General features: G+C 40.5%; 2 protein-coding genes across 8 annotated transcripts in view; one reads left to right on the top strand and one right to left on the bottom strand.

Annotated features, from left to right (window-relative positions):
• The window catches only part of PPP2R3C (protein phosphatase 2 regulatory subunit B''gamma), a 35,466-nt gene extending 30,035 nt beyond the window's left edge, over positions 1-5,431 (top strand). For all 5 annotated transcript variants that reach the window (XR_012415705.1, XM_045397533.3, XM_015453709.4 and 2 more), the window contains 3 exons: positions 787-924; positions 2,876-2,935; positions 5,126-5,431. Coding sequence is in view for 4 of the 5 variants with exons in the window: in XM_045397533.3 (XP_045253468.1) it covers positions 787-924; positions 2,876-2,935; positions 5,126-5,314 (387 nt within the window). In the remaining variant the exon portion in view is untranslated. The remainder of the gene's footprint in view (positions 1-786; positions 925-2,875; positions 2,936-5,125) is intronic.
• Positions 5,432-7,499: 2,068 nt separating this feature from the next.
• Positions 7,500-27,048, bottom strand: part of SRP54 (signal recognition particle subunit SRP54) — a 98,558-nt gene continuing 79,009 nt past the window's right edge. For 2 of the 3 annotated variants that reach the window (XM_005561068.5, XM_015453705.4), the window contains 3 exons: positions 13,558-13,624; positions 12,096-12,193; positions 7,500-9,827 (listed from right to left, as the gene is read on the bottom strand). In XM_005561068.5, coding sequence (XP_005561125.2) covers positions 9,621-9,827; positions 12,096-12,193; positions 13,558-13,624 — 372 coding nt within the window. In that variant the 3' untranslated portion in view covers positions 7,500-9,620. The remainder of the gene's footprint in view (positions 9,828-12,095; positions 12,194-13,557; positions 13,625-27,048) is intronic. The other variant, XM_065547494.2, reaches the window with a different exon arrangement.

Raw genomic sequence — 27,048 nt, 5'->3', positions numbered from 1 at the left:
GGTGCATGCCTGTAATCCCAGCACTTTGGGAGGCCGGGGCAGGCGGGTCACTTGAGGTCAGGAGTTTGAGACCAGCTTGGGTAACATGGCAAAATCCTGTCTCTACTAAAAATATAAAAATTAGCTGGGCATGGTGGTATGCACCTGTATTCCCAGCTACTTGGGAGGCTGAGACAGAATAGCTTGAACCTGGGAGGCAGAGGTTTCAGTGAGCTGAGATTGTGCCACTGCACTCCAGCCTGGACGACAGAATGAGACTCCATCTCTCAAAAAAAAAAAAAAACTATGTCCTCAAAACTGTCCTGTGCAGATTATATATAGAATTCCTGTGGCTGGACATGGTGGCTCATGCCTATAATCCCAGCACTTTGGGAGGCTGAGGTGGGCGGATCACCTGAGGTCGGGAGTTCGAGACCAGCCTGACCAACATGGAGAAACCCTGTCTCCACTGAAAATACAAAATTAGCCCAGCATGGTGGCACATGCCTGTAATCCCAGCTACTCAGGAGGCAGGAGAATTGTTTGAACCCGGGAGGTGGAGGTTGTGGTGAGCCAAGATCGTGCCATTGCACTCCAGCCTTTCACAAGAGTGAAACTCCGTCTCAAGAAAAATAAAAAAAATTCCTAGAAACCAATATTAAGTATATAAATGGATTTCTCATTTTATAACTTAGAGAAAAAATTAAATTTGCCACCTTTGATTGCAAAATAGCTTCAAATCTTAATATGCACTTGAAAGTTAATTTCAACTAAGGCCTCTAATGAACATTATTTTCTGTTCTGCAGGACTATAAGACCTACTTGGACTTTGTCCTTGCATTAGAAAACAGAAAGGAACCCGCAGCTCTACAGTATATTTTCAAACTGCTTGATATTGAGAACAAAGGATATCTGAATGTCTTTTCACTTAATTATTTCTTTAGGGTAAGTCTCATTTGCATAAGTGAGTCATTGTTCCTTAAGGTATCATTTGGTTGTGGCCGGGTCTGTCTCAAAAAAAAAAAAAATTTGTGAGATGCAGCAAAAGCGGTGGCTAGAGGGAAATTTATAGTATTGAATGTATATATTGGAAAACGTTAAAGATCTAAAATCAGCATCTACTTTAGGAAATTAGAAAAAGGAGCAAATTAAAGATGTATCATTTTGCGTAAATTAAATATTTAGTAACCATTTTACCTAACTCGTGATTTTTATTTATTTTTTTTCTTTTTTTGAGAAAAGGTCTGGCTCTGTCACCCAGGCTGGAGTGCAGTGGCATGATCATAGCTCATTGCAACCTCCAACTTCTGGGCTCAGGCAGGCTTCCCACTCAGCCTCCCCAATAACTGGGTCCACTTGCCTGTAATCCCAGCTACTTGGGAGGCTGAGGCAGGAGAATCACTTGAACCCAGGAGGCGGAGGTTGCAGTGAGCCAAAATCACGCCACTGCATTCTAGCTTGGGCAGCAGAGCAAGACTGTCTCAAAAAAAAAAAAAAAATACAACTACCAAAGTCTATAAAAATTTCTGTGGAAAGGAGCTACCTTTTCTGAACTGCTTAGCATCTTACAAGTTTTTCGTCACAAGTACAGAATTTATCACATATTTGTATTTCCAATGGTAGTACAGCCCCTGACATATACATAATTTTATTTTATATCTAATCAAATCAGCTTTAACTCATTTATATTTTTTTAAATAGGAAAGAAATAAAAAACTAAAAACAGACTTGATTTCCTTCTGAAATCTGTTAAGTAAATGCTTTTATTAAACTTAAAAATCGGCCAGGTGCGGTGGCTCATGCCTGTAATCCCAGCACTTTGGGAGGCAAAGGTGGGTGGATCACGAGGTCAGATCAAGACCATCCTCACTAACATGGTGAAACCCCGTCTCTACTAAAAAATACAAAAAACTAACCGGGCGAGGTAGTGGGTGCCTGTAATCCCAGCTACTCGAGAGGCTGAGGCAGGAGAATGGCGTAAACCTGGGAGGCGGAGCCTGCAGTGAGCTGAGATCCGGCCACTGCACTCCAGGCTGGGCAACAGAACGAGACTCTGTCTCAGAAGAAAAAAAAAAAAAAAAAGTGTCCAGTGCTGAGCCCTATAATCCTGGGCTATTCATAGAGCGTTTGGACATCAGTATCCTACTGATAAAGCTGGGCCTGGATGATTCCCTCTAGATCATACCATCCAAGCCTATTACTATATTAACATAGCATGTACTCAGATGCTTATCTACTTCAAAGAGATTCCTTTATGGATACTCTGATTATCAGTGGCAACACATACAGAGTAGGCATTAGGAACAAAGTTAGTTGACTATTCACCAAGAATTTTAAACTTCACATTTCCACTGAATAATGCTCACCTGAAGTATTTTGTAGTCCCACTGGATGACAGCAGTTTTTTCATTTTTTTGTTAAAGTTTATAAAAAGGAAGAGTTTTGGGAGGTCTACCTCCATTTCTTGTATTACATAGAAAGCAAAGTGTAGGGTAGGAAGGGAGACAGTAGATTGGGGGTCTTAATAGTGAAGGCAGGAATAACATTCGTGGAAAATGAGAGGAGCAGATCAAACAGAATAATTGTGATGCCATGTTGAGGGCCCATTTGAGGTTGGAGAACATTCCTATGTAGACGCAGCAATCTGTAGTCTTTTTATTTTTTTTCCTGAAGTTCTCAGTAGTTAAGATACAGGTCTAAAAAGGTCAATACACTGAGAATTTAGGTTTTGCTCATTGATATGGAATAAGGTCAAGAAAGCTAAAAAGATTGTCAAGAGAATGATGAGGTTTGTGGTCTGATAGGAAAGGAACTATAAGTAGAAAGGGGTTGTGGGGCAAGAGAGGGGATGTTGTGTATTTCATTTTTTACTTAGATTTATTTCTATCAAATACAGGCCATACAGGAACTAATGAAAATCCACGGACAAGATCCTGTTTCATTTCAAGATGTCAAGGTTATCTTTTCCTTTAATTTACATATTACCAGATAATTGTGAGATAGTCATTTGTATTACATGAAATTTTATATGAAAGCAAGTAATGAAGTACTATTTGAATCAAGTATTTGCTTTTTGTTCTGAACTGATATTTAAATCATTACGAACTGAGACCACATTTGGACTATTTATATAGTTTATAATTTTAGTATTGTCATCACTATGTTCTCATTGGAGGCATTCATTCATTTTAATTGAAAATTAAGACAGTCAGGGGGCCGGGCGCAGTGGCTCACGCTTGTAATCCCAGCACTTTGGGAGGTCAAGGCGGGCGGATCACCCGAGGTCAGGAGTTCAAGACCAGCCTGGTCAACATGGTGAAATCCCGTCTCTACTAAAAATACAAAAATTAGCTGGGTGTGGTGGTGCATGCATGTAATCCTGGCTACTCGGAAGGCTGAGGCAGGAGAATCGTTTGAGCCCGGGAGGTGGAGGTTGCAGTGAGCTGAGATCGCGCCACTGCACTCCAGCCTGGGCAACAAGAGTAAAACTCCGACTCAAAAAAAAAAAAAGAAAATTAAGACAGTCAGTACAGTCTACATCCTACGGCAGTCTATTCAACTGTAAACTGAATTTTTACCTTGGAAACTGTTTAGGTTCAGGCACTTTTTTTTAGTATGCTACCTCAAAGAGCCTGTTCACCTGAGTAATTTTACTACAAATTTTATTTTACTACAAATTTTGTAGTAATTTTACTACAAAAAGATTAGAAAACATGTACTAATTCCCTGTAAATATCTGTTGTACACTTCATAATATAGAAGGAGGTCTTCTATATGTTCCAGTAAGTTTTAGCAGCATTTAGCTTCTTTTTGGATATCTAATGCATATCCAGAAAGAAGAACTCCTCTCCTATCCTAATAAAATGTTGACATCAATATTGGAAATGAAGCTTTGTCACTATCTCTGAAACATTTAGATGTTTAATTGAGTTGAACCATTAGCAAAAAAAATTAAACCAAACCCTTGTTAGCCGAGTGTGGTGGTACGCAGCTGTAATCCCAGCTACTCGGGAGGCTGAGGCAGGAGAATGGCTTGAACCTGGGAGGCAAAGGTTGCAATGAGCCAAAATCACACTACTGCACTCCAGCCTGGGTGACAGAGGGACACTCCATCTCACACAAAAAAAGAAGGGGCTGGGCACGGTGGCTTACGTCTGTAATCCCAGCACTTTGGAAGGCCAAAGCAGGTGGATCACCTGAGGTCAGGAGTTTGAGGACAGCCTGACCAGTATGGAGAAACCCCGTCTCTACTAAAAATACAAAAATTGGCCGGATGTGGTGGTGTATGCCTGTAATCCCAGCTACTTGGGAGGCTGAGGCAGGAGAATCGCTTGAACCCAGGAGGCAGAGGCTGCGGTAAGCCGAGATCACGCCATTGCACTCCAGCCTGGACAACAAGAGTGAAACTCTGTCTCAAAAAAAAAAAACAAGGCTGGGTGCAGTGGCTCACGCGTATAATTCCGGCACTTTGGGAGGCCAAGGCGGGCAGATTACTTAAGGTCAGGAGCTTGAGACCAGACTGGCCAATATGGTGAAACCCCATCTCTACTAAAAATACAAAAATTAGCTGGGTGTGGTGGTGTGCACCTCTAGTCCCAGCTACTCGGGAGGCTGAGGCAGAAGAATTGCTTGAACCCCGGAGGCGGAGGTTGCAGTAAGCCAAGATTGCTCTACTGCACTCCAGCCTGGATGACAGAGCGAGACTCCATCTCAAAAACAAAACAAAACAACAAAAACTACAGACAAAACCTTGTTTCACCACCAATTAGAAAGGCAATAGAAAAATATGTAAGAAATTAGTTAACATGCAGTCCCTGAACACTGCATTAAATAGTTCTGCCACTAATTACCTATGTAGCTGGATTAGATGCTGAGCCTTGGTTTCTTCATCTACAAAATGAAGGACAGCTATCACATAGCTAAGGAGTTATCCAATAAAATTTTGTGATTGTAGGTAGAGAAAAGGAAACTGCCTGTTAAATGGAAAAGAAAAAAAGTAGAACAAAAAATTAACATAAGCCCAAGTGGCAGCCCTCAATTTTATTCCTCCATACTTCAGTGGATGCAGACAGCCCTGAATTTTGGATCACGACGTGTGATAGAAATTAAGTGGATCAAATTTCATTGTATTTTTTTTCTCTTGCAGGATGAAATCTTTGACATGGTAAAACCAAAGGATCCTTTGAAAATCTCTCTTCAGGATTTAATCAACAGTAATCAAGGAGACACAGTAACCACCATTCTAATCGATTTGAATGGCTTCTGGACTTATGAGAACAGAGAAGCTCTTGTTGCAAATGACAGTGAAAACTCTACAGACCTTGATGATACATGATCTCTGAAAGACTAGACTGTCTTATATTAAGAGATACTTGAATGCTGCATGTAAAGCCTTTAAAGCAAAATCCTCAGAATGGTCTAAATAAAACACTTGATATGCCTAGAGAACACAGCAAATGTTTTGGTTACTGGAATTCTGGTTGCAATAGTTTAGAAGCAATAGGACCAAATATTGCTTGTTAGGAGGTAGGGTAAGTTCTGGTTCCTTTTAGTTCAAAGATGGGAAGTGTGATTTGCTGTAGATAGATGATGTTCAGTTTAAACATGTATAATCTTCAGAGATGAAGTTTCCATGGAATATTTCTGACAGTCATTTAGAATGTGAATATTTGACTGACAGTGCATATATATACACACACATAGATTTTATATATGTATATATATATAAAATCTCAAAGATTACAAACTTTCCCATTCATTAGAGTAGAGCATTTTATTTCTGGGTTAGGATTAGGATTTTTTTTTTTTTAGGGGGTTCAAGTGATTCTCCTGCCTCAGCCTCCTGAGTAGCTGGGATTATAGGCGCCTGCCAACACACCTGGCTCATTTTTGTATTTTAGCAGAGCCAGGGTTTCACCATGTTAGCCAGGCTGGTCTCGAACTCCTGACCTGAACTGATCTGCCTGCCTCGGCCTCGGCCTCCCAAAGTGCTGGGATTACAGATGTGAGCCATGGCACCCAGCCTTTTTGTTTTTCGTTTTTTGTTTTTTTTTTCCTTGAGACAGTCTCCCTCTGTTGTCCAGGCTGGAGTGCAGTGGCATGATCTCTGCTCACTGCAGCCTCCACCTCCCAGCTTCAGGCAATTCTCCTGACTCAGTCTCCTGAGTAGCTGGGACTTCAGGTGTGCACCACCATGCCTGGCTAATTTTTGTATTTTTAGTAGAGATGGGGTCTCGCCATGTTGGCCAGGCTAGTCTCGAACTCCTGACCTCAGGTGATCCACCCGCCTCAGCCTCCCACAGTGCTGAGATTATAGCCACCATGATATGTGAGCCATGCCCAGCCTTGTTCTTTCTTTTAATTGGATGTTTTAATAAAATGTATTCAAACTAGTGTTTTACTTTCATGAAAATCATTGGTATAAAAAATTTGTCGGCCGGGCACGGTGGCTCATGCCTGTAATCCCAACACTTTGGGAGGCCGAGGTGGGCAGACCACGAGGTCAGGAGATCGAGACTATCCTGAATAACACGGTGAAACCCCGTCTCTACTAAAAATACAAAAAATTAGCTGGGCATGGTGGTGGGCGCCTGTAGTCCCAGCTGCTCGGGAGGCTGAGGCAGGAGAATGGCATGAACCCAGGAGGCGGAACTTGCAGTGAGCCAAAATCGCGCTACTGCACTCCAGCCTGGGCGACAGAGCGAGACTCTGTCTCAAAAAAAAAAAAAAAAAAAAAGTCTAGTTTTATTAACCAGTACCAGAGTTACATTTTATAAAACTTAATTCCAAGCCTGGACAACATGGCAAAACGAAGTCTGTACAAAAAATAAATAAAGAACATTAGCTGGGCATGGTGGTATGAGCCTGTCATCCCTGATCCTTGGGAGGCTGACAGGGAAGGACTGCTGAAGCCCAGGAGGTCGAGGCTGGAGTGAGCCATGATTGCACCATTGCACTCCAGCCTGGGCAACAGAGTAAGACCCTGTCTCAAACCAAAAAATAAACTTCATTTTGTTAAGGATTTGTGTTAAAGCATTTATGTTAATTCAGGGTAAAGACTTCAGTTATATGTTACATTTAGTTTTTATGAGATGCTGAAAGATTAGAAGAAGGTAAATATGAACTATGATCCAGAAGGAACTGGAATTTTTTTTTTTTTTGGAGACGAGTCTTACTCTGTCACCCAGGCTGGAGTACAATGGCACAAACTCCGTTTACTGCAACCTCTGCCTCCCAGGCTCAAGCGATTCTTCTGCCTCAGCCTCCCGAGCAGCTAGGATTACAAGCACCTGCCACCATGCCCAGCTAATTTTTGTATTTTTAGTAGAGATGGGATTTCACCATGTTGGCCAGGTTGGTCTCAGACTCCTGACCTGGTGATCCGCCCACCTCGGCCTCCCAAAGTGCTGGGACTATGGCGTGGACCACCGCACCCAGCTGGAACTGGAATTCTTAAAAGGACTGAAAAGGAAGTATGAAAAAGTGAGTGAAAGAGGTTTAAAAAAAGACAAACCACTGAATACATTTATGGGAAATTTTATAGTTTGCATAAACAGTATAAACTTAAGGCACAGTGAATAACTATTGATAAACTAGCCACTATTGGACAAGTAGCAAAAGTAAAATTCAAGAAACAAAACCTCCATAAGTCACTACTTCCTTTTATTACAATCATAAAATGTTCTCAGTAAACTCTAGATACTATTACCTCTAGGGAGACAGGATTCAAAAGATCACTTTTAGACACACCTACCTTCACTTGATAACCAAATAAATATCTGTGAGTGAGAGGTACTATCTCGAATGAAGTTAAATTAGAAGGAAAAGGTTAGGTTAGCATGTTTTAGAACTATTGGTAAACTATAATTCATGGGACATTATATAATCAAAAGATTAATCTTTTGAGCACTAAGTTATAAATGGTTTACACCCATGAATAAAAAGATTACCATCACTTACTATGAACCACCATTCCATGAATCCATGTAGCTGAACACTCCTAATGAAAAGTTTAATTATCCTTCAACTTGTAGTTGAGGAACTCCGTTCATGTTCATTGACACAGATTTCCATTACGGACCCACTGTATTGATGATGTTACTTTCTGACACTATATTTTATATAGATATATTAAGATTGAAAACTTAATGCTGTTTAGAAGGCTATTAATATAACTTAATTTCTAATAGCTTTAAGTTTCTGAAAAGGGTTTTAAGATCAAAATTTCTGAAATACTCCACACATTCTTCCTCACCCACATTTAATTATAAATCAATGTTATACTGATAAAAGGTTCTATACACACATTTAGAAATATATGTGTGTGTATGTGTATATATATGTATTTTTCTTCCCCCCCCCCCCCCAGGATGGAGTCTCACTCTGTCACCCAGGCTGGAGTGCAGTGGTGCAATCTCGGCTCACTGCAACCTCCACCTCCCTGGTTCAAGTGATTCTCCTGCCTCAGCCTCCGGAGCAACTGGGATTACAGACGTGCACCACCACACCCGGCTAAATTTTTGTATTTTTGTAGAGATGGGGTTTCACTACATTGGCCAGGCTGGTCTCAAACTCCTGACCCAAGTAATCTGCCCGCCTCAGCTTCCCAAAGTGCTGGGATTACAAGCATAAGCACCGTACCCAGCCATATTTAGGAATATTTTCAAAATTAGCTTCACAATATATACCTTTATAAGGTTTACAAATAACCAAGTAGGTAGAGGAATGGCCAAACAAATTCAGGTAAACTGTCCAGTCTTCACTGTTGCTACTTCTAAATGATGAATGTCAGGTAATTTCGTTAGGCTATCATTGCACCTTATACAATATCTAATTGCTCCTGATGGATTAAATCTATACCTGTCCCACTATCCCCCAATCTCCTCCAAACCACTTTTCTATAGGATGAATGCTGAACGGATAACATAACCAGGATGCCACATGGATATTCACTAGGTTTAACATTAATAAATGTATTCCATAAGTAGTGTTTTAATTTTATGTTCAAAGCTAGTTATTTGAGTCCTGAAAAAGAATACAAGATTAAGTGGCTTGCATTAAAAAATGGAAGCCTATCTTAATATCTGGTGTTATAAATACAGAATCTTACATAAAAGTTATTCTCAATGAAAGAAAATTCAAAGTGCTTCCATCTTTCTCCTTTTATTATATGGTGAAGCATCCTTAATGTGAATTAATGGTTAGATATATAAATGCATGGCATAACATGAGAAAATCTAGAAGAAAATATCCTCATTTTAATCTAAGACTATGGAATTATCAATTACAATTAGACTTAATCAGCAACTTACCTTTTTTAAAAAAAGCAAACGTATAAATAGACAGGCTTGATAATTTAACTCTTCTTAACTATTAAGGCTCTAGGATGTCCTTAATGTTTTTAAAAGATCATTTTAAAACCAAAGCACTAATTCTATGCACAGTAAAAACAGTACAAATATCTGAATTTCAGATCTGGCTTTTGCTACATAGATTCTAAAAATGAAGAAACATTTTCCCTTTCCAGATATTTTAATAATTTAAAATATAAATAATTGTATTAAGTCCCACTGAATAAAGAATGTGAAAGTTTCTATATTAAAAAAAAACTTAAGAGTTTAAAGCTTGATAGTCATTTCATTTTATGGTGGGACAGAGACTGGATTTTGCTTGCTTTCCATAATTACTTCACTGTCTCCCTCCATTTCAAAATTGACATTCACAAATGAGCTGGATATCACTGTCTCTGGTTGATCTGTCTGAACAATGGAATCAGTCTGCAATTTATTCTGTTGATACTGTCTTTCTGCTTCTTCAGATATCCTGTTTTCTTCTTCTTCTTCTTCTTCCTAAAAAAGGGGGCAACATCAAGAATAGTTGAAATACGAAAGTCCAAAAGGTATATAGTGCTGTTTTCCCCACTGTCAGCTTATGTTTAAAAAAAAAAAAAAAAAAAAAGTGTCATGTTCAATTCAGTTTGGTCTAATTAAGACATATTTTCCCTTCTCCTGCTCTCTAATTGAAATAACTACTGTAAAACATTTTAAGGAAAGTAGTTTTTTTCTTGTTTTTTTGAGAGAGTATTGCTCTGTTGCCCAGGCTGGAGTGCAGTGGCTCACTGCAACCTCCGTCTCCCAGGCTCAAGCAATTCTCCTGACTCAGCCTCCCGAGTAGCTGGGACTACAAGCACCTGCCACCATGTCCAGCTAATTTTTGTATTTTTAGTAGAGACAGGGTTTCTCCATGTTGGCCAGGCTGGTCTCGAACTCCTGACCTCAAGTGATCCACCCACCTCAGCCTCCCAAAGTGTTGAGATTACAGACGTGAGCTACCGCGCTCAGCCCAAAAGAGGTTATTTTTTAAAACACGGTCCAGCACTATGTCACTTAGATGAGACCTGAATTAACTTTGACAATGACTATATTTCTTTTATTAAGTCTAAGCTAAATAAATAAATAAAAAGTTAGCTTCAACTGTATCACTTCAATTGTAGGGTATCAGTCTATTCGGTTGAATAGGCTGGTTCATTTACTAAATGATATATAGCATAGTTTTCCCATAAGCACCAAATACACAGATAAAGCAGTACCTTCCCTCAAGAAGTTTACAACTTAGTAGGGAAGTTAAGACATGTAAAAACAGTATTATGACAGATGTAGAGATTTTGAAAGGGTAAATAATTTCTCATTGCAGAACTAAATTCATTGAGGAGGTGGCATTTGTATTGGACCCTGCAGAACGGGTAGTCAGTACACAGTGAGTAGCCCCAGAAGATTACTCTGGGGCTTGCTTGAGAATAGAAAGACGCCATTTAGGAGGCTAGTTTAATAGTCCAGATGAGGTAATGAGGCTCTAAGTCAGGCTTATAGTGTTAAATACTTATCTGTTCATAAAACAGGTTTGAAACCATATAACAAATGTTAAGTCAGCTGACCTGTCCAGGCTCATGTCCAGTTACTCCCACATTGTACCTTATGCCCCAGTGACAATAAACTATTATATTTTTGCCATTTCCCCAACCATAACAACGTACCTTCATGCCTCTACATTCTAGCTTTACCTGAATTGCTGCCCTCTATTTGCTTGAAGAATAGCAGATGCCAATATTTGTTGTGTTCACCAATACACACTAGGTGCTGTTCCAAACATTTTATATATTGTATTTAATCTGTAGAGCAGTCCCCAAGCATGCATGCTGCAATTCTCATTACAAAGATGAGGAGATTGAGGCTTATTGAGGGGTTAAGTGTTCTGTCCAAGGTTACAGAGTTTTAAGTGGCAGAACAGATTCTGAATTCAAACCCTTTGGTTCTTGAGCCCATGGTCCTAAGCACTAAAGGCTTTTATTTTTTAAGACAAAATTCACTTCACTCTCACCTTAAGACCTCACTATTTTTAAACTGCCCTCAAATTTTTGTGCACTAACACCTGGCACATACACATTTCCTGTACTTGGTCTGTGTTGAACCACTCCACTTGTCCTACATCTAGTCCATGTGCTCTAAATATCTTGTTTCTTCATCTTAGAATGATAATCCAAAAAGAGGCATGTGAAGATTAAATAATGTATATAAGGCATCTCACATAGCACTAAGACAATGAAATCTAGCTTATTTTGCACACAGATCATAGGGAAATTCCAGTTTTAAAGAATTCCAAAATGTATGTTACTTTTTTTTTTAATACTGTAAGTTCTAGGGTACATGTGCACAACGTGCAGGTTTGTTACATATATATACATGTACCATGTTGGTGTGCTGCACCCATTAACTCATCATTTAGGGTTACCCCCTCCCCACAATAGGACCCGGTGTGTGATGCTCCCCTTCATGTGTCCAAGTGATCTCATTGTTCAATTCCCACCTATGAGTGAGAACATGTGGTATTTGGTTTTCTGTTCTTGCGATAGTTTGCTGAGAATGATGGTTTCCAGCTGCATCCATGTCCCTACATGTATGTTACTTTGATAAAAGAAATTAATGATTCTAGAATGAAATGCCTAGCATAAGAGAGCTACATGTTGGGCAGTTAGAAAATACATCCGCTCATTATGCAACCCATCAAGTCCATGGCAAACTGAACTGAATCAAGAAAACGTAAAAAGGAGGCATACATACCTCCTTCTTCATCCGATAATATTCATCAATGGCATATTGGTACTTTGGGGTGCTGATACCCAAAACAGATGCAATCTTCTCTCCAAGGAAGTCACACACTGAAGACACAAAAGTTAAAAGACTTATATAATTCTATAAACATTTCTTGAGCACTTTCTATGTGTAAGACACTGTAGGAATACAAGAGTTACTGTTCCTGCTCTCAAGGAGATTATAAAAACCTAATATATCTCTCTTCTGTATATCTTCCCTGATTTCTTCAAGAAGTATTAGTGGCTTCAGAACTCCCAACAAGTCTTTTCATATGTGTATTAGAACACTTATCACTAGGTATATCTGTTATATGTCTATGTCTTTAAGAAAAGTGTATACTGCCGGGCATGGTGGCTCATGCCTCACACTGAGGCAGGCAGATCACATGAGGTCAGGAGTTCAAGACCAGCTTGAACAACATGTTGAAACCTCATCTCTACTAAAAATATGAAATTCACTGGGCATGGTGGCGGGTGCCTGTAATCCCAGCTACTCACAAGGCTGAGACAGGATAATAGCTTGAAACCAGGAGGTGGAGGTTACAGTGAGCCAAGATCATACCACTGCACTCCAGCCTTGATGAAAGAGCAAGACTCTGTCTCAAAAAAGAAAAATGTATACTCAGAAAGCTGGGATATCACTGGGCTGGAGGAAGGGAATGGCTTGTAGTATAACACTCACTGAGTGCCTACCATGTGCCAGGCACTGTGAAAGGTTAGATGTAGAGAGGTTAAAGAACTTACCCAAATTGATAAAGTAGATCCAAAGTTCAAAGCTAGGTCTGAATCTAAAGCTCATGCTCTTTCCATTACACCAACCTGTCTAGCATATATTGAGTGCTCAGTAAATGTCTGTTGAATCGATTACTATTCACAACTAGCTCTATTAAAAAGCAGAAAGTGATAAAAAGCTATGAGGGAGTTAAAAATGAAAACAGATGAAAGCTTTCTAATTTAAAACCTATATTTTAAATTCACATTAAGTTATAAGTTGATAATTCATTTCCTTCAAATATGACTTAGTCACATCTCAATTAAAGAAATGAAATATTAATGATATAGAAATATAAATTAACTGTAATAGATGGTTTAGAATAAGCAGTGAGACAGATTGAGAATGTTATCAATTGGAAACCAAATGACAAAGCAGCAAAATAGCTGTTAAGAGAAAGGGTTTAAGAACTTGAAAACAATATCTAAACTAATATAGTCATTTTTCATTCCTAAAAAAAAACCCATACTGGAAGCTGAAGAATGTTTTAATGTGAAGTACAAGTTAGGTTACTATGTCCCAATGCTAGCTAGCTCCTGAGGACAGTGATTAACTCCCTACTGTTTCTCCTTCAGTTTGGAAACATCCTATTTAGCAAAGCTCCTGTTGCTGAAGCATGTTACAGAAATTATACAGTATTCAAGCAGAAAAGCAATACCTGAGAGAGTTGATGTAGCAGCCCGAAGCATGTAAAACCATAAGTATGGGCCCCAGGTAAGTTTTGTCTGCAACAAGAAATCAGGTTAGCAACAGTCATACCTAAATTCATTCCATATATTTAGGCCAGAATGAAGTAGTCAAATACTTGGTAGGCACCAAGAATATTGTATAGGCAGTACTACAAAGAGACTGCAATCCACAATTTAAAATCTTTAGAGTTAAAATTCCACAAAGATATTTTACATTCACCCATATAACTACCACCACCTTAAGCCCATAGAAGAATCAAAAAAAGATGCAGCTGCTGAAATGGAGCTGGTAATCGCAGTCTGCAATGAGTTGACAATCCAGAGCCTTCCTTTCTCCTGTCTTGCTAAATTTTCGCTTCCACAATTTGTAAACACAACACAGAGAGGGTGTTCAGTCAATAGAAAGAAACTTAAGGACGCCATCTGACATACTTATGCTATAGCAGGGAAATAAAGGTTCAGAGAAATTAAGCAGGATATGTAAGTGAACATCAAATGAGCTTTTAATGGTGGGAAATTAAGGGACAAATAAGTGGCAAGATAAGTTTTGTTTCTTTAAGTCTTTTTTTTATTATTATACTTTAAGTTCTAGGGTATCTGTGCACAACATGCATATTTGTTACATATGTATATATGTGCCATGTTGGTGTGCTGCACCCATTAACTCATCATTTACATCAGGTACATCTCCTAATGCTATCCCTCCCCCCTCCCCCCACCCCACGACAGGCCCCACTATGTGATGTTCCCCATCCTGTGTCGAAGTGTTCTCATTGTTCAATTCCCACCTATGAGTGAGAACATGCAGTGTCTGGTTTTCTGTCCTTGCGATAGCTTACTCAGAATGATGGTTTCCAGCTTCATTCATGTCCCTACAAAGGACATGAACTCATCCTTTTTTAAGGCTGCATAGTATTCCATGGTGTATATGTGCCACATTTTCTTTTTTTTTTTTTGTTGAGACAGAGTCTTGCTTTGTCACCCAGCCTGGAGTGCAGTGGCCGGATCTCAGCTCACTGCAAGCTCCGCCTCCCGGGTTCACGCCATTCTCCTGCTTCAGCCTCCCGAGTAGCTGGGACTACAGGCGCCCGCCACCTCGCCCGGCTAGGTTTTTGTATTTTTTAGTAGAGACGGGGTTTCACCGTGTTAGCCAGGATGGTCTCGATCTCCTGACCTTGTGATCCGCCCGTCTCGGCCTCCCAAAGTGCTGGGATTACAGGCTTGAGCCACCGCGCCTGGCCGTGCCACATTTTCTTAATCCAGTCTATCATTGATGGACATCTGGGTTGGTTCCAAGTCTTTGCTATTGTGAATAGTGCCACAATAAACATATGTGTGCATGTGTCTTTATAGCAGCATGATTTATAATCCTTTGGGTATATACCCAGTAATGGGATGGCTGGGTCAAATGGTATTTCTAGTTCTAGATCCTTGAGGAATGGCCACACTGTCTTCCACAATGGTTGAACTAGTTTACAGTCCCACCAACAGTGTAAAAGTGTTCCTGTTTCTCCACATCCTCTCCAGCACCTGTTGTTTCCTGACTTTTTAATGATTGCCATTCTAATGGTGTGAGATGGTGTTTTTGATTTGCATTTCTCTGATGGCCAGTGATGATGAGCATTTTTTCACGTGTCTGTTGGCAGCATAAATGTCTTCTTTTGAGAAGTGCCTGTTCATATCCTTCACCCACTTTTTGATGGGGTTGATTTTTTTCTTGTAAATTTGTTTAAGTTCTTTGTAGATTCTGGATATTAGCCCTTTGTCAGATGGGTAGAGGGTAAAAATTTTCTCCCATTCTGTAGGTTGCCTGTTCACTCTGCTGGTAGTTTCTTTTGCCATGCAGAAGCTCTTTAGTTTAATTAGGTCCCATTTGTCAATTTGGGCTTTTGTTGCCAATGCTTTTGATGTTTTAGTCATGAAGTCCTTGCCCATGCCTATGTCCTGAATGGTACTGCCTAGGTTTTCTTCTAGGGTTTTTATGATTTTAGGTCTAACATTTAAGTCTTTAATCCATCTTGAATTAATTTTTGTAAGAAACCTGACAAAAACAAGAAATAGGGAAAGGATTCCCTATTTAATAAATAGTGCTGGGAAAACTGGCTAGTCATAGGTAGAAAGCTGAAACTGCATCCCTTCTTTAAGTCTTAAAAAAGGGCTAGACCGAAGAACCCAAGATAAGCTCAGTGCATATTTGGTAAGCCGGGGCCACTGGCAGAATGCAATCCACAATGCACACCGACATAGTTAATCTTGGTTCTATAATTCCAAATGAATTTTGTGAAGCTTGCCAAACAGATGTTATCTGCCTTTCTAGATGAAGCCAGTGATAAAGGCATGCTTCATTGGACCAATATGTTTATCCAAAGAAAACATAGTATAAAGCCTTCAATGAATCAAATGCATTAATAATTTTTGGGTTTTTTTTTTTTTAAGGCAGAGTCTCACTCTGTCACCCAGGCTAGAGTGCAGTGGTGCGATCTCAGCTCACTGCAACCTCTGCCTCCTGGGTTCAATTGATTATCACGCCCTAGCCTCATGAGTAGCTGGGATTACAGACGTGCACCAATTGCACAAATTTTTGTATTTTTAGTATAAACGAGGTTCCGCCATGTTGGCCAGGCTGGTCTCAAATTCCGGCCCCATTGACCCACCTGCCTTAGCCTCCCAAAGTGCTGGGATTACAGGAGTGAGCTACTGTGTCTGGACAATAATTGTTTTAATATGGCTTCCAAGGAGGGGAGAAAGAGAAAAACTTGTCCATAATCTTCTTAAATATACTAATGATTAAAAGGGCATTACAAAGGCAAACACAAGAATATCTGTTAAGACTGAGTGGATGGGGCCAGGCGCAGTGGCTCACGTCTGTAATCCCAGCACTTTGGGAGGCTGATGCGGGTGGATCACCTGAGGTCAGGAGCTCCAGACCAGCCTGACCAACATGAAGAAACCCCATCTCTACTCAAAATACAAAAATTAGCCAGGCATAGTGGTGCATGCCTGTAATCCCCAGCTACTCGGGAAGCTGAGGCAGGAGAATTGCTTGAATCCGGGAGGCGGAGGTTGTAGTGAGCCGAGATCGCGCCACTGCACTCCAGGGCAACAGGAGTGAAACTCCGTCTCAGAAAAAAACAAAAAAAGACTGAGTGTATGGGTGAAAACAGAAATCAACAAATAACACAGCAGTGCCATAAAAAGTAGATACGCCAGTTTCTGTGATACTGTGCCTGAAGAGACAAAGTAATGCAGCTCCGTTGTCTCTACTTACTGAAGAACGAATGTCCAAGCAAACAGATTCAGCCAAGAAAAAACTATGTATTACTGACACCCTGGATAAAATCCGCTATATCTTCTACATTCAGAGCAGGATGCGTCTTTTATGTGGGACAAGGGTTACTTTAGTGGCTCTGTTTAAGATGCTCTGATCTTATGGTTTACAGCAAATGGAAACAGTGGCAGGAGTACAAGGAAAGGAACCAATTTCAATAACACATAATACGTGATAAGGCCAAGAAACTATTTAGAAAAGGACTAGGCATGCTTTGGAGGAAAGCATACAGTTCAACAACACAGGTTTGAACTGTGTGGATCAACTTATTAATGGATTTTCTTTCAATAAATATATTAAACATTTTTTGAAAATTTGTAACAATTTTTAAAAACTCAGATGAACCTATAGACTAGAAATGTCAAAAAAATCAAGAAAAAGTATGCTGTGAATGCATAAAATAAATGTAGACACTAGTTTATCATTTATTACCATAAAATATGTGCAATTTTTAATTTTATAATAGAGTTATCAAAACTTACCCGCACAGACAGACATTACATTGTGCCATTTGCAGTCAAGAGAAATTTATTCAAACATAAAGATATAGTATTAAATCATAACTGCATGGGCCAGGCGGGGTGGCTCACACCTGTAATCCCAGCACTTTGGGAGGCTGAGGCGAGTGGATCACCTGAGGTCAGGAGTTTGAGACCAGCCTGATCAACATGGCGAAACCCCATCTCCACTAAAAATACAAAAGGCGTCTGTAATCCCAGCTACTCGGGAGGCTGAACAAGCAGGAGAATCGCTTGAACCCAAGAGGCGGAGGTTGCAGTGAGCCAAGATTGCCCCATTATACTCTAGCCTGGCAACAAAAGTGAAACTCTGTATCAAAAAAAAAAAAAAAGTCATAACTGCATAAAATTAACTGCAGTACATAATATACTACTATAATTTCTTAGCCACCTCCTGCTGCTATTGCAGTGAGCTCAAGGGTTGTGAGTATCTGCTTAAAATGCCATGTGACATTATTCATCTCTATGTGAGCAGTTCACCTCTCCAGTAAATTGCAAATCACAGTAAAAATTGATCTCTTGTGGTTCTTACATAATTTTCAACATGTTTAGTACAATACTACAAACCTTAAATAACACCACAGGACTAATACAAAGCGCCATAACTGATGCTGGAAGTGCTCTCAAGAAGCAGGAAACAGTCATGACATTACAAGAAAAAGGTGAACTGCTTGATATATACCATAGGTTGGGGTCTGCAGCTGTGGCTACCTGCCATTTCAAGATACATGAATCCAGTGTAAGAACCATTGCAAAAAGAAAAAAAAAAAAAGAAAGAAAAGGAAATTTGTGAAGCTGTTCCTGCAGCTATGCCAGTAGGCATGAAAACCTTGCGCTTTTTGCCAAATATCTTTTTTTTTCTTTCCTTGTCTTTTTGAGACAGGGTCTCAATCTGTCACCCAGGCTGGAGTGCAAAGGTGCAATCTTGGTTCACTGCAACCTCCGCCTCCGAGGTTCAAGCAATTCTCCTGCCTCAGCTGGGATTACAGGCACCCACCACCATGCCTGGCTAATTTTTATATTTTTAGTAGAGATGGGGTTTCACCGTGTTAACCAGGCTGGTCTCCAACTCCTGACCTCAAGCGATCCACCTACATCAGCCTCCCAAAGTGCTGGGATTATAGGTGTGAGCCACCGTGCACGGCCAACTTTTTATCTTGTATTGAAAATGCAGCTTTTTTGTGCTGCAAGACTGCTTGTAAGAAAGGCATAGCTATAGACTAATATGATTCAAGAAAAAGCAGAGTTATGACAGCTTAAAGCAAAAGGACGGTAAAGTATCTGTGATGATTAATATTAGGTGTCAACGTGATTGGATCGAGGGATGCCTAGATAGCTGGTAAAGTATTGTTTCTAGGTGTGTCTGTGAAGGTGTTGCCAAAGGAGACTGACATTTGAGTCAGTGGACTCGGAGAGGAAGACCTACCCTTGATGTGGGTGGACACCATCCAATGGGCTGACAGTGCAGCTACAACAAAGCAGGCAGAAGAAAGTGGAATAAGCCAGCTTGCTGAGTCTCTTCTGGCTTTCATCTTTCTCCTGTGCTGGATGCTTTCATCTGTTCCGCCGGCTCTTGGACATCAGACTTCAGGTTCTTTGGCCTTTGGACTCTTGGACTTACACCAGTGGTTTGCTGGGGGCTCTCAGGCCTTCAGCCACAGACTGAAGGCTGCACTGTCAGCTTCCCTGGTTTTGAGGCTTTCAGACTTGGACTGAGCCACTACTGGCTTCCTTCTTCCTCACCTTGTGGACAGCCTATTGTGGAACATTGCCTTGTGATCATGTCAGCCAATTATCTCGAATGAACTCCCTTGCACAGCCTGACCAATATGGTGAAACCCCATTTCTACGAAAAATACAAAAATTAGGCCAGGCGCAGTGGCTCACACCTGTAATCTCAGAACTTTGGGAGGTTGAGGTGGCTGGATCACCTGAGGTCAGGAGTTCAAGAGCAGCCTGGCCAACATGGCAAAATCCTGTCTCTACTAAAAATACAAAAATTAGCCAGGCACGGTAGCGTGCGCCTATAATCCCAGCTTCTAGGGAAGCTGAGACAGGAGAATTGCTTGAATTCGGGAGGTGGAGGTTGCAGTGAGCTGAGATTGACCCACTGCACTCCAGCCTGAGCAACAGAGCAAGACTCCGTCTCTAAATAAATAAAATAAATAAAAATACAAAAATTAGCTGGGCTGTAGTGGCACACACCTGTGATCCCAGCTACTCAGGAGACTGAGATGGGAGAATCGTTTGAACCCAGGAGGCAGAGGTTGCAGCGAGCCAAGATCGCACTACTGCACTCCAGCCTGGGCAACAGAGGGAGACCCTGTCTCAAAAAAAATAAATAAACTCCCTTTCATATATACATATATTATATTAGTTCTGTCCCTCTGGAGAACCCTAACAGTATCTAAAGCTGGAGAATTTAATGCCAGCAAAGGATGGCTTGATAATTTTACAAAGAAGTTCGGCTTTAAAAATGTCAACAAAACAACAGAAGCAGCTTCTGCCAACCAAAAGACAGCAGATGAGTTCCCACACACCATTAAGACAATCATTGAGAAGAAAGGATATCTATCAGAACAGGTTTTTAATGGAGATCAAAGTGCCTATTCTGAAAAAACATCCCTCAAAAGACATTTATTAGTAAGGAAGAGAAGTAAGCACCAGGATTCAAGGTAGAAAGGGATAGGCTAACTCTACTATTTTGTACAAATGCAGTCTGGTTTATTATTATTATTACCTTATCTATAAAGCTGCTAGCCCCTAAGCCTTAAAGGAAAAAGATAAACACCAGTTACCAGGCTTTCGTCTGTACAACAAGGCCCAGATAACAAGAACCCTTTTCCTGGACTGGTTCCATCAATGCTTTGTCCCTGAAGTCAGAAAGTATTCTTTTAATTAGGGACTGACTTTTAAAGTTCTTTTGTTATTGGACAATGCTCCTGGCCACCCAGAACCCCACAAGTTCAACACTGAAGGCGTCAAAGTGTTGTACTTGCCCCCGAACACAACATCTCTAGTTCAGCCTCTAGATCTGGGGTCATAAGGACCTTTAAGGTTCATTACACACATTACTCTATGGGAAGTACTGTTGATGCTATAGAAGAGAACCGTGGGCTGAGCGCGGTGGCTCACGCTTATAATCCTAGCACTTTGGGAGGCCGAGGCGGGCAGATTACCTGAGCTCAGGGTTTTGCAACCAGGCTAGGCAACATGGTGAAACCCCATCTTTACTAAAATACAAAATACTAGCCAGATGTGGCAGCGTGCACCTGTAGTCCAGCTACTCGGGAGGCTGAGGCAGGAGAATTGCTTGAACCTGGGAGATGGAGGGTGCAGTGAGCCAAGATCACGCCACTGCACTCCAGCCTGGGTGACAGCGAGACTCTGTCTCAAAAAAAAAAAAAAAAAAGAGAACCCCGATAAAGAAAACATCATGAAAGTCTGGAAGGATTACACCACTGAAGATGCCATTGTCATAGAAAAAGCTGTGAAAGACATCAAACACAAAACAAATTTCTGCTGGAGAAAACTGTGTCCAAGTGTTGTGCACATCTTCACAGGATTTATGACACAGCCAATCAATGAAATCATGAAAGATATGGTAGATATGAAAAGAAAGGTGGGCTGGGGGGTGGAGGGTTTTAAAATTTGGATCTTGGAGAAATTCAAGAGCTAATAGACACACCAGAGATATTAACAGAAAATGGCTTGATAGAGATGAGTGCCTGCAAACCATTGCCAGATGATGAAGAAGATGTAAAAGCAGCAGTGCCAGAAAAGAAACTGACATTAGACAATCTGGCAGAAGGGCTCTGATTTTTCAAGACTTCTTGACTTCTTTTACAACATGGACCCTTCTATACAGGCAGTGAAACTAAAGCAAATGGTGGGAAAAGAACTGTTACCACATAGAACATTTTTTAGGGAAATGAAAAGTATAAAAAAGTCAGACAGAAATTACTATGTATTTCCATGAAGTTACAGCGAGTATGCCTTTCTCTCTCACCTCCCCTTCCACCTTCTGCCATGCCTAACACAGCAAGACCAACCCCTCCTCTTCCTCCTCAGCCTACTCAATGTGAAGACAATGAGAAAGAAGACTTATGATGATGATCCACTTCCCACTTAATGAACAGTAAATATATTTTCTCTTCCTTATAATTTTCTTAACCTTTTCTTTTCTCTCTTCTCTTCTCTTCTTTTCTTTTCCTTCCAGATGGAGTCTCACTCTGTCACCCAGGCTGGAGTGCAGTGGCGGGATCTCGCCTCACTGCAACCTCTGCCTTCCGGGTTCAAGTGATTCTCCTGCCTCAGCCTCCCGAGTAGCTGGGGCTACAGGTGCATGCCACCACACCTGGCTAATTTTTTGTATTTTTAGTAGAGACGGTGTTTCACCATGTTAGCCAGGATGGTCTTGATCTCCTGACCTCGTGATCTGCCCACCTCGGCCTCCCAAAGTGCTGGGATTACAGATGTGAGCCACCACGCCTGGCCACCTATAACAATATTTTAAAAATATATATATATAAACTTACACAAATATACACATATTTGAGGAATATTAACTGAAACTAAATTAATACGTAAGAGAATTAGAGAAAATATGTTTATTCTTAAGGTACATCTAAGGTAAAATTGAAGTGAATTACTATAAGATTATAAAAAGATCTAGGTCTCCACTTCTTTTTTTTTTTTTTGAGATGGAGTCTTGCTCTGTCACCCAGGCTGGAATGTAGTGGCGCAACCTCGGTTCACCGCAACCTCCGCCTGCCAGGTTCAAGCAAGTCTCTGCCTCAGCCTCCCAAGTAGCTGGGATTACAGGCACCCACCACCACACCCGGCTAATTTTTGTATTTTTAGTAGAGATGGGGTTTCACCATCTTGGCAAGGCTGATCTTGAACTCCTGACCTCGTGATCCACCCGCCTCGGCCTCCCAAAGTGCTGGGATTACAGGTGTGAGTCACCACGTCTAGCATAGGCCTCCACTTCTTATGCTCTATTAGTATTATATGCCAGGAGTATTAATCTTAAATATTTATCTTAAATATCAGGGTTTTAAAAATTGAGTCTGTTTTACAAATGTACTATGTAAATACAGGACCTTTTCAAAATTCCTTTGTCTTACCATTAATTGTATTAAAACAAAACAGAAAAAGTCTGTTCTTAACATTAAGTGAAGCCAGGTTTGTCTTCAGTTGTTAAAAAGTACTCCAACGTATAAGCACGGGCTGTTGTATTGGTCTTGACAGGAAACCAAATGATACATTCAAATTGGCTAGTAGTGGTGAGATTTAGGCTGTACACATTAAAAAAAAACTTTTTTAATTGTCTAATAGGGTATTATCTACAAAGATGTGGACAGGGTTTCCAACAATGAACAGAATAGTACCCCAGGGCTAGCAGCACTGAGAAAACCATTAATATCCCTGCTGCTGTTAAAATGTGTCCCCTAAAAAACCTGTGTTGGAAACAATATACAGTGTTGGGAGCTGGGACTGAATGAGCAGTGATTATGCCAATGACGTCTCCAGCATCATGAATGGATTAATGCCATTATTATGGAAGTGGGTTTGTTATAAAATCATGAGCTCTGTCCCCTTCTCTCTCTGACTCTCTCTCACCCTCTCGCCTTCTGCTATGTTCAATGATGCAGCAAGAAGGCCCTTGCCAGATGCCAGTCCCTCAACCTTGGACTTCCTTGCCTCCACAACTGTAAGCCAATAAAGTTCTGTTCTTTATTAATTACTCAGTCTGTGGTATTCTGTTATAGCAGCACAAAATGGACTATCACAAACCCAATATCTGAAAGGGTAAAAAGAGAGAGCAGTTACTGGGAACCCCAGGAGGATACCCAAATGGAGAAGGCTTCCCAATAGTAGCTGTGGCCTTAGTAGAAAATCCAGTTACCCATGGCATATAACAAGGAAGGAATCCGAGAATCTGAATGGTGAAGAGTAAATAACACAACCTCATTTTATTCCCTGCCCTCTAATTTCCTGCTGGTGGCTCACATTGGCAAAACTCAACAGAAAGCCAGAGGACAAAGGAGTCTACTAATACAGCGCATACATGCCAAAGTACAATGCAGCATGCAGAGGAGTAGAGAGTAAATCTGCAGGAGCAAACAGAAAATTCACATGATGCCTAGTCCACAAACACGAGAAACGATATGGTGATTAGAAGTAGTTTTATGGTTACCTGTTATCAAAATGCTCTAACATTAAGACACCAATCATCTGTTAACATATTCCACTATGTAAAAGATTTTCTACTTATACAATAAAAAAACCTATTTATTGCCACCAATGGAGATTCTGAAATATGTATCAGAAAAATTATCCATGTAAAACTACTAGACGAAAACACAGGGGAAAACTATATAACATTGGTCTGGGCAATACTTTTTTGTATTTGACCCCAAAAGCTCAGGCAACAAAACCAAAACCAGACTAATGGGATTACATCAAAATAAAAGCTTCTGTACAGTAAAAAAAACAATCAACAGAGTGAAGTGACCACCCATGGAATGGGAGAAAATACTTGCAAGCCATACATTTGATTAAGGGGTTAATATCCAAAATATGTAAAGAACTCAAACAACCCAAAAGCAAAAAAACAACCTAATTAAAAACTAGGCTAAGGACCTGAACAGATACTTCTCAAGAGAAGGCATATGAATAGTCAACAGATACATGAAAAAATGTTCAACATCACTAATCATTAGGGAAAGGCAAATTAAAATCACAATGAGATATCACCACATACCTGTCAAAATGGATATTATCAAAAAGATAAAAGATAACAAATGTTGGCAAGGATGTAGAGAAAAGGGAACCCAGGTACACTTGTTGGTGGGAATGTAAATCAGTATAGGAGTTTGGAAAACAGGATGGAGGTTCCTCGAAAAACTAAAAACAGAGTTACTATATAATCCAGCAATTCAATTTCTGAATATATATTGAAAGGAATTGGAATCAGGGTATCAAAGAGATATCTGCACTCCCACGTTTATTATATCATTATTCACAATGGCCACATTATGGAACCAACCTAAGTGTCCATATCAGATGAATGGATAAAGAAAATGTGATATATATACAAAATGAAATACAATTCAGCCTTTAAAAATAGGGAATTGTGTCATTTGTGCAACATGGATGAACCTGGAGGACATTATCCTAGTAAAATAACCCAGGCACAGAAAGGCATAATACCACGTTTTCACTTTTATGTGGAATCCAAAACTGAACTGATAGAAACAGAGAGCACAATAGTGGTTACCAGAGGCTAGGGGTTAAGGGGAAATGGGGAGATGTTGGTCAAAGAGCTCAATGTTACAGTTAGGAAGAATAAATGGTAAGTACTTGAGGCAATAAATATGTTTAATAAAAACAGAAAAATGGGCCGGGCGTGGTGGCTCACGTCTGTAATCCCAGCACTTTGGGAGGCCGAGGTGGGCAGATCATCTGAGGTCGGGAGTTTGAGACCAGCCTGACCAACATGGAGAAACCCTGTCTCTACTAAAAATACAAAATTAGCCAGGTGTGGTGGCGCATGCCTGCAATCCCAGCTACTCAGGAGGCTGAGACAGGAGAATCACTTGAACCTGGGAGGCAGAGGTTGCGGTGAGCTGAGATGGCGCCATTGCACTCCAGCCTGGGCAACAAGAGCAAAACTCGTCTCAAAAAAAACAAAGAAAAAAAAAAACAGAAAAATAATTCAAAAGCCTCTATTATGTATACATTCCATACATTCCATTAACTATAACAATAGCATTTAAATATATACATGAAGTTGGTATCAAGATGCTCTTTTACTACTTTAAACGACGCAAGAAAAATGGATTTGAGGCCAGGAACTCATGCTTGCAATCCCAGCACTTTGGGAGGCCAAAATAGGAGGATCATTTGAGCCCAGGAGTCCAAGACCAGACTGGGCAACATAATGAGACCTTATCTCTACAAAACATTTCAAAAATTAGACAGGTGAGGTGGCCTATACCTGTAGTCACAGCTACTTAGAAGGCTGAGGTGGAAAGATCATTTGAGCCTAGGAGGTTAAGGCTACAGTGAGCCATTATCATGCCATAGTACTACAGCCTGGGCAACAGAGCAAGACCTTGTCTCAAAAAGCAAAAAAAAAAAAAAAAAAGGATTGGAATTCCTACGATTTTCATATTATCAGACAATGGTTTTAATACTTTGTTTCTAGGCTGGGTACAGTGCCTCACGCCTGTAATCCCAGCACTTTGGGAGGCCAAGGTGGGTGGATTACAAGGTCAGGAGTTCAAGACCAGCCTGGCCAACATGGTGAAACCCTGTCTCTACTAAAAATACTAAAATTAGCTGGGCATGGTGGCAGGCACCTGTAATCCCAGCTACTTGGGAAGCTGATAAAGGAGAACCGTTTGAACCTGGGATGTGAAGGTTGCAGTGAGCCAAGATCGCACCACCGCACTCCAGCCCCAGCGACAGGATGAGAATCCATCTCAAAAAAAAAAAAAAAATTGCTTCTTATACCTTTTAAAACAAAGTCTACATTAATGAAAAACAAAATTAACAGCCATCTATTGCTGGTGGAAGCTGAAGGAAATGCATAGCAGGTAACACATTTTTATTTAAAGAATATTCTGCCTGAGCACCATTCTGTCTATATAAAAGGATTCAAAAAGTAATCAAATACTCAGCTCGCAACTTCCCTAAATGGCATTTAAGATGTGCTTATCTTGCCAGAGAAAAATTGAAAAAACTATTCAGGTGGGAGTCTTTGGTTAGTTCTAAGCTTTAAAAATCTTTTCTGGCCGGGCGCGGTGGCTCAAGCCTGTAATCCCAGCACTTTGGGAGGCTGAGACCGGCGGATCACGAGGTCAGTAGATCGAGACCATCCTGGCTAACACGGTGAAACCCCGTCTCTACTAAAAAATACAAAAAACTAGCCAGGCAAGGTGGCGGGCGCCTGTAGTCCCAGCTACTCAGGAGGCTGAGGCAGAAGAATGGCGTGAACCCGGGAGGCGGAGCTTGCAGTGAGCTGAGATCCGGCCACTGCACTCCAGCCTGGGCGACAGAGCGAGACTCCGTCTCAAAAAAAAAAGTCTTTTCTGAACAGAAATGAGAATGTTGTCTGGCCAAAAAAAAAAGATTCAATGGAAAATTCTCCTGAGTGGCTGAATACATTATGGTTTAATACAATATGGTTAAACCATAATGTATTCTATTAATATTTAAAGTTTCCCTCCAGGGCGGAGCTTGCAGTGAGCCGAGATTGCACCACCGCACTCCAGCCTGAGCAACAGAGCAAGACTCTGTCTCAAAAAAAAAGAAAAAAAGTTTCCCTCCAAAAATATTATAGTTATTTAAGGGAAATAAAACCACCTGCAAGTTTACTTTATGAATATAATTCTACATTAAGCTACAGCATTAAAAATAACAACAAAAAAATATGGTGACAGACTAATATTAACATGGGCGTACATAAAAAATAAACCAGATGAAGTCATTTGCAATTCAGGCAGCTATTAAAAAAAATCAGAGAAATAGGCCGGGTGTGGTGGCTCACGCCTGTAATCCCAGCAATTTGGGAGGCCGAAGTGTGCGGATCACGAGCTCAGGAG

Source organism: Macaca fascicularis, chromosome 7, assembly GCF_037993035.2.
Source record: "Macaca fascicularis isolate 582-1 chromosome 7, T2T-MFA8v1.1".
NCBI classification, from domain to species: Eukaryota; Metazoa; Chordata; class Mammalia; order Primates; family Cercopithecidae; genus Macaca; species Macaca fascicularis.
This window is presented reverse-complemented; position numbering and strand designations above follow the sequence as displayed.